General features: G+C 41.7%; 1 protein-coding gene across 20 annotated transcripts in view; it reads left to right on the top strand.

The window, feature by feature from the left end:
• Positions 1-12,779, top strand: part of LOC106577504 (ankyrin-2) — a 262,877-nt gene that overhangs the window by 182,786 nt on the left and 67,312 nt on the right. For 17 of the 20 annotated variants that reach the window (XM_082965071.1, XM_082965072.1, XM_082965067.1 and 14 more), the window contains exons 3-8: positions 1,611-1,709; positions 3,338-3,436; positions 7,140-7,238; positions 7,451-7,636; positions 10,188-10,211; positions 12,221-12,319. In XM_082965071.1, the coding sequence (XP_082821197.1) occupies positions 1,611-1,709; positions 3,338-3,436; positions 7,140-7,238; positions 7,451-7,636; positions 10,188-10,211; positions 12,221-12,319 (606 nt within the window). The remainder of the gene's footprint in view (positions 1-1,610; positions 1,710-3,337; positions 3,437-7,139; positions 7,239-7,450; positions 7,637-10,187; positions 10,212-12,220; positions 12,320-12,779) is intronic. The other 3 variants (XM_045701300.2, XM_045701298.2, XM_014155579.3) reach the window with 1 other exon arrangement.

The following is a 12,779-nucleotide window of genomic DNA, read 5'->3' as shown; positions in this document are numbered from 1 at the left end:
GTTGCATCAATATATCCACATAATTTTCCTGCCTCATGATGCCATCTATTTTGTGAAGTGCACCTGTCCCTCCTGCAGCAAAGCACCCCCACAACGTGATGGTGCCAGCCCCGTGCTTCACGGTTGGGATGGTGTTCTTCGGCTTGCAAGCTTCCCCCTTTTTCCTCCAAACATAACGATGGTCATTATGGCCAAACAGTTCTATTTTTGTTTCATCAGACGAGAGGACATTTCTCCAAAAAGTACGATCTTTGTCCCCATGTGCATTTGCAAACCATAGTCTGTCTTTTTTTATGGCGGTTTTGGAGCGATGGCTTCTTCCTTGCTGAGCGGCCTTTCAGGTTATGTCGATATAGGACTCATTTTACTGTGGATATAGATACTTTTGTACCTGTTTCCTCCAGCATCTTCACAAAGTCCTTTGCTGTTGTTCTGGGATTGATTTGCACTTTTCGCACCAAAGTACGTTCATCTCTAGGAGACAGAACGTGTCTCCTTCCTGAGCGCTATGACGGCTGTGTGGTCCCATGGTGTTTATACTTGCATGCTATTGTTTGTACAGATGAACGTGGTACCTTCAGGCATTTGGAAATTGCTCCTAAGGATGAACCAGACTTTATTTTCTGAGGTCTTGGCTGATTTCTTTTGATTTTCCCATGATGTCAAGCAAAGAGGCACTGAGTTTGAAGGTAGGCCTTGAAATACATCCACAGGTACACCTCCAATTGACTCAAATGATGTCAATTAGGCTATCAGAAGCTTCTAAAGCCATGACATCATTGTCTGGAATTTTCCAAGCTGTTTAAAGGCACAGTCAACTTAGTGTATGTAAACTTCTGACCCACTGGAATTGTGATACAGTGAATTATAAGTCAAATAATCTGTCTGTAAACAATTGTTGGAAAAATGACTTGTGTCATGCACAAAGTAGATGTCCTAACCGACTTGCCAAAACTATAGTTTGTTAACAGGAAATTTGTGGAGTGGTTGAAAAATGAGTTTTAATGACTCCAAGCTAAGTGTATGTAAACTTCCGACTTCAACTGTGTATCTGAGTCTTGATATATCTGAGTTAGTCTTGGATGGATGTTCTGATCTAAAGTCAAGTCTTATGGGTGTCTGGAAAGACAGGTAGCTATAAATTACAGCATAGCTGGCAAGTCGCATTCAAGGAACAGAATCACACACCAGTGACCCCTGTGACAAACACCAGATACACACACACACACACACACACACACACACACACACACACATACACATACTGCTTGACTTTATTAATACCACCAGGCCTACATAGTGAATCCTGGACTGGCCCTAGTCCACAACCATCGTGACACGGCACAAATTCTGACTTCCAGTACCGCCTTTGGTATTTCAGTCTGTACCTCCCTTGAGAGTGTGTGTGTGTATTTGTGAGAGAGGAGAACACGGTTTCACAGCCAAGACAAGGAGAGAGAGATTGGGAGAGGGAAAGAGACCCTGTTAGGTTATGGACCTGGAGGTACACCCAGTCCCTTCTCTTTCCTTTATCTCTATCGTTTCTATCCTCCATTTTGTTTTGAGGCTGACCTATCTTCTTATACGTGTCTACTTCTCTTCTTCCTCAGAATGGGCTCAACGCGTTGCACCTGGCAGCTAAGGAGGGCCACGTGGAGCTGGTCCAGGAGCTGCTGGAGAGAGGCTCAGCTGTGGACTCGGCCACCAAGGTGGGTTCCCGTACCGCACTGCCGTATGTGGAGCTAGCACAGTATGATAGAATCATATTAGGAAGAGCTACAGTACATGAGCTCCGTCCGTCCACGTCCGCTGTAGGGAGACTATTAATTTTATCCACAACTGGGTAAAGGCTTGTTAGAAGCTTGCATGCTGGTCAAGTGTTAAGATTATATTTATCTTAGCTGCTTTAGACTTTTGTATTACAAATAAAGATAGTTAGAATTATCATAATCAAATGAGCTGTCAAAAGAAAGTACTCCAAAGATCATGGACGATAACACATTTTGTTTTTCTTCCGTTGTGAAATCTGATGTGCTGTTTTACGCCGAAAGGGAATTGTGCATTGTTTTGGTTTGTTTTGGCTTGATATTGTACTTTCCAACTGAGATAAAATATTTTCAACGACACAAAAACAGGATGTATTTCTCTGAAAAGTCGTTCAAGGTATCAGTCTCCAAATTAAGGGCCCTAAACGTGGTTCAAGTGTCACACACGGGGTTTAACCAGGTCAATGTCCTGAAACAACTCTTGCCCTACATTAACCTGACTCTTAACCTTTCCAACAGTGAGATAACACTACCATACCCAGGGCAGACAGCCATATCCCTAACCAGCACCCAATGGACTGCACTGCACTGCAACCTATCGTGTCACATGACTGTGCAGTCTAGCTTCAGAGCACTAGGGTGTAGCAGGCAGGAAAAGGGATACAGCTAGTTTCATTGAACATGGAGGTAGTTATGCCAAGCTGTGAAAATGGAGAACGTCCATTCCTTCTAAGCAGCATGTTTAGGTGTTGCGTGACTTGTTACAGATGTAGGACCTTAATTTGATCACTCGGTTGCAGGAGAACTTTCCTGCAATGCAGGAAATTTCAAACGTGTAGTGTATTTGAGGCTTAAAAGAATTTTCTGTCTTGTGTTTTATAGCATATTTAATTGTGTTTACTGTACATGACTCATTTAAATGTGTATTTTGACAACAGAACATCCCAAACTTTTTTAAACAGATTTCCACTCTGAGACAAGAGCCTCTTGACTTGATTTGTTCATCAACATGGCCTAATTAAAAGCATTGTGAGATTAAGGCTCTCTATGAGTGATAACGCTTTGTTATTTCTAGCTTGTTTCTTGTTATTTCTATCATTAGGAGTGCAACTCAGAAAGGCCCCCTCATCTCTATCACTGAGCCATAGGTGTCTGTGGATATGCCTGTTTGGGGTGTCACATCTTTAATCAGTGATGGAGAGAATTAATGAAGATGAGTGAAAAAATGATGAATAGGAGTGCCTGTAGACAATGAGATGGCGGTGATGACTGTGTGTGTGTGTGTGTGTGTGTGTGTGTGTGTGTGTGTGTGTGTGTGTGTCAAACATTTGATACTACTGTAATAGTAATACAATTTGTATGCTTTTTGTCAAAGCTGAAATACAGGACAAAGTCATTTTTGTAATTTCTATTTATGTCAGAAATGACAGTTTGTCATTACTGTATGTTATTCATCCTCTTTGTAAGACAGAGTTGAAAAGTGAACCCCTTGTTTTGTGTATTGATTGACACAGTTCGCCTTGTTCTCTATAATGGTGTAATATGTGTCTCTCTGTGTTCTTCCATCCCAGAAAGGGAACACAGCCCTCCACATTGCCTCTCTGGCCGGACAGGCCGAGGTGGTGAAGATACTGGTGAAGCGCGGAGCAGAAATCAACTCTCAGTCTCAGGCAAGAGATTTTTATTTTTTATTTTATTTAACCTGTATTTAACTAGGCAAGTCAGTTAAGAACACATTCTTATATACAATTACGGCCTACCCCAGCCAAACCCTAACCCGAACGACACTGGGCCAATTGTGCGCCACCCTATGGGACTCCCAATCAAGGCCGGTTGTGAAACAGCCTGGAATCGAACCATGGTCTGTAGTGACGCCTCTATCACTGAGATGCAGTGCCTTAGCCCGTTGCGCCACTCGGGAGCCCTAAACAGTAGCATGGCAGCAGCCATCTTGCTTTCATCTCTAATCCCTACCAACTCTGATCAGGATTTGTGTGGCAAAATGATGCCATACCATTGCTGTGACCATACGATGCTTTGGACATAATAAGTATTATACCAGTTTATAGGCATACAGTGCATTCGGAAAGTAATCAGAGTCCTTGACTTTTTCCACATTTTGTTACGTTACAGCCTTATTCTAAAATGTATTAAATCAATTCTACTCACAGTACCCCATAATGACAAAGCCAAACCTGTTTTTTCGAAATGTTTGCAAATATATAAAAAACAAAATAAAAAAATGATATCACATTCACATCAGTATTCAGACCCTTTACTCAGTACTTTGTTGAGGCACCCAGCGATTAAAGCCTTGAGTCTTCTTGCATATGACACACCTTTAATTTGAGAGTTTCTCCCATTCTTCTCTGCAGATCCTCTCAAGCTCTGTCAGGTTGGATGTGGAGCGTCACTGCACAGCTATTTTCAGGTCTCTCCAGATACAGTGAGGGAAAAAAGTATTTGATCCCCTGCTGATTTTGTACATTTGCCCACTGACAAAGAAATGATCAGTCTATAATTTTAATGGTAGGTTTATTTGAACAGTGAGAGACAGAATAACAACAACAAAATCCTGAAAAACGCATGTCAAAAATGTTATAAATTGATTTGCATTTTAATGAGGGAAATAAGTATTTGACCCCCTCTCAATCAGAAAGATTTCTGGCTCCCAGGTGTCTTTTATACAGGTAACGAGCTGAGATTAGGAGCACACTCTTAAAGGGAGTGCTCCTAATCTGTTTGTTACCTGTATAAAAGACACCTGTCCACAGAAGCGATCAATCAGATTCCAAACTCTCCACCATGGCCAAGACCAAAGAGCTCTCCAAGGATGTCAGGGACAAGATTGTAGACCTACACAAGGCTGGAATGGGCTACAAGACCATCGCCAAGCAGCTTGGTGAGAAGGTGACAACAGTTGGTGCGATTATTCGCAAATGGAAGAAACACAAAAGAACTGTCAATCTCCCTCAGCCTGGGGCTCCATGCAAGATCTCACCTCGTGGAGTTGCAATGATCATGAGAACAGTGAGGAATCAGCCCAGAACTACATGGGAGGATCTTGTCAATGATCTCAAGGCAGCTGGGACCATAGTCACCAAGAAAACAATTGGTAACACACTACGCCGTAAAGGACTGAAATCCTGCAGCGCCCACAAGGTCCCCCTGCTCAAGAAAGCACATATACATGCCCGTCTGGAGTTTGCCAATGAATATCTGAATGATTCAGAGGACAACTGGGTGAAAGTGTTGTGGTCAGATGAGACCAAAAAGGAGCTCTTTGGCATCAACTCAACTCGCCGTGTTTGGAGGAGGAGGAAAGAACACCATCCCCACCGTCAAACATGGAGGTGGAAACATTATGCTTTGGGGGTGTTTTTCTGCTAAGGGGACAGGACAACTTCACCGCATCAAAGGGACGATGGACGGGGCCATGTACCGTCAAATCTTGGGTGAGAACCTCCTTCCCTCAGCCAGGGCATTGAAAATGGGTCGTGGATGGGTATTCCAGCATGAAAATGACCCAAAACACACGGCCAAGGCAACAAAGGAGTGGCTCAAGAAGAAGCACATTAAGGTCCTGGAGTGGCCTAGCCAGTCTCCAGACCTTAATCCCATAGAAAATCTGTGGAGGGAGCTGAAGGTTCGAGTTGCCAAACGTCAGCCTCGAAACCTTAATGACTTGGAGAAGATCTGCAAAGAGGAGTGGGACAAAATCCCTCCTTAGATGTGTGCAAACCTGGTGGCCAACTACAAGAAACGTCTGACCTCTGTGATTGCCAACAAGGGTTTTGCTACCAAGTACTAAGTCATGTTTTGTAGAGGGTTCAAATACTTATTTCCCTCATTAAAATGCAAATAATTTTATAACATTTTTTGACATGCATTTTTCTGGATTTTTTTGTTGTTATTCTATCACTCACTGTTCAAATAAACCTACCATTAAAATTATAGACTGATAATTTCTTTGTCAGTGGGCAAACATACAAAATCAGCAAGGGATCAAATACTTTTTCCCTCACTGTATGTTCTATCGGGTTCAAGTCCGGGCTCTGGCTGGGCCACTCAAAGACATTGAGACGTATTCCTGTGTTGTCTTGGCGGTGCGCTTAGGGTCGTTGTCCTGTTGGAAGGTGAATCTTCGCCCCAGTCTGAGGTCATGAGCGCTCTGGAGCTGGTTTTCATCAAGGATCTCTCTGTGCTTTGCTCTGTTCATCTTTCCCTCGATCCTGACTAGTCTCCCAATCCCTGACGCTGAAAAACATCCCCATGCTGCCCCATGTATGCTGCCACCACCATACTTCACCGTAGGGATGGTGCCAGGTTAACTCCAGATGTGTCACTTGGCATTCAGGCCAAAGAGTTCAATCTTGGTTTCATCAGACCAGAGAATCTTGTTTCTCATGGTCTGAGAGTCCTTTAGGTGCCTTTTGGCAAACTCCAAGAAGGCTGTCATGTGCCTTTTAGTGAGGAATGGCTTCCGTCTGGTCACTCTACCATAAATGCCTGATTGGTGGAGTGCTGACGAGATGGTTGTCCTTCTGGAAGTTCTCCCATCTCCACAGAGGAACTCTGGAGCTCTGTCAGAGTGACCAAGACCCTTCTCCCCCGATTGCTCAGTTTGGCCAGGAGGCCAGCTCTGGGTGGCCAGTTTGGCGGGCGGCCAGCTCTGGTGGTTCCAAACTTCATCCTTTTAATAATGATGGAGGCCACAGTGTTCTTGGGGACCTTCAATGCTGCAGACATTTTTTGGTACCCTTCCCCAGATCTGTGGCTCGAAACAATCCTGTCTTGGAGCTCTACGGACAATTCCTTCAAGCTCATGGCTTGGTTTTTGCTCTGACATGCACTGTCAACTGTGAGACCTTATATAGACAGGTGTGTGCTTTCAAAATCATGTCCAATCAATTGAATTTACCACAGGTGAACTCCAATCAAGTTGTAGAAACATGAATGATCAATGGAAACAGGATGCACCTTAGCTCAATTTCGAGTCTCATAGCAAAGGGTCTGAATACTTATGTAAATAAGGTATTTTTCTTTTTTAAACCTTTTTTCGCTTTTTCATTATGGGGTATTGTGTGTAGATTGATGAGGAAACAAATACATTTTAATCAATTTTAGAGTAAGGCTGTAACATAACAAAATGTGGAGAAGGGGTTCTGAATACTTTCCGAATGCACCGTACATGCCTATGCAAATAACTATGGACATATGGGCTATGGACATACTTGTTGTCTGTGCAGTCAAATTATATTGTATTTGTTCTTCCTCCACAAAATGATGCATCACCAAAATGTTGTAACCTACTGTTGGCCTGCAGCAGATGATATTATACCTTTCTCTAATGTTGTACTGTTGTGTCTCCAGAATGGCTTCACCCCTCTGTACATGGCTGCTCAGGAGAACCACATGGACGTGGTGCGTTACCTACTGGAGAATGGAGGTAACCAGAGCACCGCTACAGAGGTAGGGAGTGTGTATCCGTGTGTATGTGTGTGTGTATCTTCGTACATGTTTTCAGCAAATGGTTTGAAGTTTTCAGTCTGTGTGAGGATGTGTGTGAACATTGTGTTTCACCAGGCATAGTCCTGATGAAATAAAGTTTGTGCTGTTTTATGCCTTGTTGGTCTGTGGCTATGCATAACCTTCTACCTCCCCCCTCTCCTTCCCTCCTCCAGGATGGCTTCACCCCACTGGCCATCGCGCTGCAGCAGGGCCACAACCAGGTGGTGTCCGTCCTGCTGGAGAACGACACCAAGGGTAAGGTGCGGCTGCCCGCCCTGCACATCGCCGCCCGCAAGGACGACACCAAGTCTGCCGCGCTGCTCCTCCAGAATGACCACAATGCAGACGTGCAGTCCAAGGTACGGCCGGAGGGAAGGGGTTAAGGGTTAAAACGTGCATCTGTGTTATTGCGTTAGCATGGCTCTGTGGTGCTACGACCATGTGTTGTCAATGGGGGCAATCCCGACGTGCAGTATGACTGTAAGGAAATTGAATACAGGGTACGTCTTACAGTTTTGTTTGTAAGTGCTTTGAGGTGTATTTCTAGTATCAATACGAACAAGTTTCAATGAAAAACGGGTGTAATGAGAGTGAGTCAATGTCGACATACGTTAGCCCTTGTTCATCTGTCTCTGGTGTCTACCTGTAGCTGTCTCTCGGTCTGTCCATCTCTCTCTCCTTCAGTGTCTGTGCGCCACTAGTTCATTGGTCCTGCCACTAACCGGGTCTCTCTCTCTTCCTGTCTTATCTGTTTATCTGATCCACTCACACCCCCCTCCCCCCCATCACTTTCAACCGCATCCCCGGTGTTTATGTGTAGCACTGTCCACTGCACGGAGTGTGTGGAATATGCTATTGTCCACAGGTCGTATTGTTGAATGTTGCAATTTGAGGGTTGCATGTATCCTTGGGTTTCAGGAAAAATGGGTTTTAGGGGTGTGTGGGTGAGGGGTAAGGGGATGGATGGGCTGTGGCTAGAGTGAAGTGCAGGTTCTCTTATTTTGAAGGACAGTAGCCTGTACTGAAATAATATTCTATAGTACACCAGGGCTTTTCAATGAACTGTCCTCAAGGTCTTCACTGTAGCACTGCTGGGTTCTGTAGTTGGTTGAACAGTTATTTTCGTTGATTGGCCAGAGTCCACTCATGGATTACCAATATCTGAATCAGTCCCTTTTGATTGATTGATTTTTGGGTAAAGCAAATTTGCACCGTTTAAAAACAAATGAAAGATACAAAGAACCCCAGAGGATAACACATGAAAGCATTAAATACACGTATTTCCAATGTGGTCCTCGGTGTAGGACGATAACAGGAAACAGAATGAGTGAAAACCAGCAGTGCTGCTGTTGTCCACCAGGCATTGAACAGCCCTGCGCTGCAAACACTATGGCATACCAGTTATCATTGGTGTTGTCACTGAACATAACTTTGTCCTTGTGTCAGGCCTAATGTTAATGATATTACATAATATAATACAGTGTATGCCAGCGTTTCCCAAACCCGGTCCTTGGTAATCCAAGGGGTACATGTTTAGTTTTTTGCCCTAACACTACACAGCTGAATGAAATTATCAAAGCTTGATAATTAGTTGATTATTTGAATCAGCTTTGTAGTGCTAGGGCAAAAAACTAGACGTGTACCCCTTGGGTTCCCGAGGACCGGGTTTGGGAAACCCTTGTGTATGCCGACATGAAATGCTGTTTACGGCTGTTTCCATGAAGTACTCTTCACCATGACTCACAAGGGAGACCCAGAGGAGGGTGGATGAAGACTGCAGCATGAAAACACACTTTCACGCACACTTATAGGTAGACATTAAACACAGAGCACTCTCACCAAATACCTCTGAAACACAGTCCTACGACGATTACCTGAATTAGTTTGGCAATAACCACCATCTTAAAAGCATACTTTCAAATGTGAAAAAGACTATAAATAGGACGACTCTCTAGTGAGTTTGGCCTTGTGGTACAACATGGCTGCCATACATCACTGTTGTGTGTTGTATAGAGTGAGGAAGGTCTGCTCATAGAAAATAGTATTATGTACAGTATACATGTATGTCTATGGACTTGCTACTCTCGTTGTAAAACATCTCAAGGTCTTTGGATAAAGAAGCGATAAAGCATATGAAGAGTTTATTTCCAAATCCCTATATCCACAAATGTTTCACATTTGTTTTTTTCATCAGAAATTGCTTATTTCATGTGTGTGTAAAATATTACTGTTCTCAGATTTTTTATACACAGATTTTAGATGTTTTTTGTTGTTTGCAAAATGCTAAATATCCATTGTTTAGCCGTAATGGAATGTTCGTATCCTGTATATTTGACCGTGATATGTGGTTCTCACCTACCCATCTTAACATGAATGCACTTACTGTAAGTCACTCTGGATAACAGCATTTGCTAAATGACTACAGATCTATAGATATCACATTACTGTATTGATTTTTATTTAATTTTTTTCTGTTTTAATATTGATGTCACAAATGTATCATTTGTACAGTTCTTTATTAAAAATGTAGTTATTTGTTACGTTTGACTGTGTAAAACCTGGCAATACTTATTTATCTGAAAGTGAGGCGGATATATAGCATTTTGCATTTTGTTTTTTTGTTACATTGAACAACCCCATGATGTGATTATATAGTGAAAAAACACACCAGTCGCTTTCATAATTTCTTTAAACAATAAAAGCTAATTTCAGAAAACGTATATATAGCATTTTGGAATTAAACTCTTCATATACAGTCTAGCGATTAAGCTGTTTTTGAAGAGAATCATACCACTCTAGCTACGTTGCCTGTATTTCTTGTACTGCACAGTCTACCCTGAACTTTGAGCATCTGTATGACTGTGTGTAAAATAACTAAGGTCTTTCCCTTCCTCGTCTCTACTGCTTCAGATGATGGTCAATAGGACTACGGAGGTATAACCACTATGTCTGGCACTCAAAACCTTCATCATAACCCCATCACTTTTATTGTTTGTCTTTGTGTCGTTTCAGCACTTTATTTCCCTTACTTCTATAGCATTGGATGGTGGAAATAGCCTCGGGTCTTTCAGTCCTTCACAATCTCTTTGTTTTTTTTGTAATGTTAATCATGCATGGTGATATCTCGATTGGCCCACTCTCTCAAGTAGCTTTTTCCGCACATCATGTGCCTTAGCAGTTTGTCTTTCAGTTTGAAAACTGTTATTGGCTCATTTATTTTACTTTGTGCATACTTTCGACATACTTTCGTTTTCATTGGTTGAGTTTCTGGAGTTTTATTGATGCTATCCCAAGCTCAGAGAGTTGATTTATATATAGTCTTACTGATAATCTCATAATCACCTATACATTTCACACTAAGATGATATATAGATTTTACATAATGATGGATAATAATTTTTACAGTGTTAAAGGGATACTTCGAGATTTTGGCAATGAGGCCCTTCATCTGCTTCCCAGAGTCAGATGAACTTGTGGATACCATTTTTATGTCTCTGCGTACATTTTGAAGAAAGTTGCTAACTCGCGCTAGTACAATTGCTAACTAGCATTAGCGTAATGACTTGAAGTTGTTTTTATGTCTCTTCCAGTCATTGTGCTAACGCTAGTTAGCATTGGCTCGCAAAACTACCTCTAACTTCCTTCTTACTGGAAAACAGAGACATAACAATGGTATCCACAAGTTCATCTGACTCTGGGGAAGTAGATAAAGGGCCTCATTGCCAAAATCCTGAAGTATCCCTTTAATGTTTATATATAGAATGTATATATGTTGTGTTGCATGCCATTCATTTATATTGTAGATGCACTATGAACTAAATGCATATTATTTGACAAAGCATAAAACAATGTTATTGATATAATAATATAATGAGGTCGGAATTAACACATCGTTACAATTACAAAGGGCTTGAGATAAGATAAAGAAATAGTAATATTATGAGAAATATATCAATGCAAATATATGTACATTATTCTTGCAAACAAGCATGCTTTTATATAGTATTGTATACTACTGCAATGACATGATAGAACATCAATCAAAAAGTATCCAGGTGTTTTGCAGATAATTATCTTGAAGAACAGAAGCACTATATAGCATGATGCATCCCGTCTATTTTCATTTGCACCATTATCAGCTTTAAATGTGTAATTTTTAATCATTGCGTAGTCACTACAATTCTTCACACTTTTGTAAATAATGTTTTCACATTAAATCGGACCATATCTTTCAGAATGGAAAGGTAAGGCAAGAATTTCCCAATACTCCAACCGCTCTGCAATAGCTCTCTCTGATTTCTTATGATTCCTAACATGACAATATGGCGTACAGTGACATAGTGCACTTTGGTGTTGATAAAAAGAAAACCGTCATGTTTTTTTTTATTTGGTGTCTTTTTTCTCTGTTTTGTAACTGTATGGTTAACTAATACTGTGTGTCAATTGTTTGGTTGATATTAATTAACAGTCTGTGTGAACTGTACGTCCACTTGTTTTTTAATTCCTTCATTTATTTCTTTATTATTTAAGTAAATGGAGAAACTATACAGTTTATTTTGTTCTGACTGTAGGATTACCAGTTGCATGGTAGTGATCTTTCTGCATGGTAGTGATCTTTCTGAGTGTGTTTGTGTGTGTACATACAGTACGTAATTTGCGTGTATGTGTGTAATTGAGTCATAATTTTCTGAAACTGAATTTTAAGATTTCTTTCCCTTCATCTCTTTGGTTTCTTCCCTCTTCTGAGTTTGGAGCGTTGCTCTTTTACATTTACTAATTTCCTTTTCTTTCTTCCCTTTGATGATGGTTAATGCGACTGCTGCATGCTGGGATAGTGGAGGTCAAGGGTCAGGGGTCAGGCTTTGGGGGTCATGAATGAGGCTAGTATCTAACCCACTGTCTCTCTCTCCCTTCCTCTTGCTATGTTCACCCCTGTGTTACAGAGTGGATTCACGCCACTTCATATTGCTGCCCACTATGGAAACGTGAACGTGGCCACACTACTGCTAAATCGTGGGGCGGCTGTGGACTTTACAGCTAGGGTAGGTACCATTACCATAGCCCAGGCTGAAACTATTACAACAGCCTTCTGATCTGCAGTCAGATGCGCTATTGTTGTGCAGTGTTGGATTCTGGGTTAAACTTGGAACATTGCTATCCTAGAGACTGGTTTTTACATCAGAAGTTAATGGTTATCTGTAGGAGCCAGATGGCTTTGGAATGTGCTGGGTGGACGGGAGGAAGTCACAGGATTGCTATAGGGGATACGGGTGGACATCTTTGGATTAGGCAAATGAGGGATTGAGGTTATGTCAGATCCCCTTAAGGGAGAAATTATGGTTTATTACCCTATTACTTCGTCTTCCTGTCGAACCACAATAGATGTAAGGATTGGAGAGAAGGAGCAGTGTCTAAATTGGAGTATATATACTTGTGGTGGTAGAAACATGTTTTGTCTAATGCAGCGGTATTGATCCTCTGGGAAGAATAAACTTGGTTAAG

Source organism: Salmo salar, chromosome 18, assembly GCF_965601325.2.
Source record: "Salmo salar chromosome 18, fSalSal1, whole genome shotgun sequence".
Classification (NCBI taxonomy): Eukaryota; Metazoa; Chordata; class Actinopteri; order Salmoniformes; family Salmonidae; genus Salmo; species Salmo salar.
The sequence above is the reverse complement of the archived record's forward strand: the minus strand, read 5'-3'. Positions and strand labels throughout refer to the sequence as shown.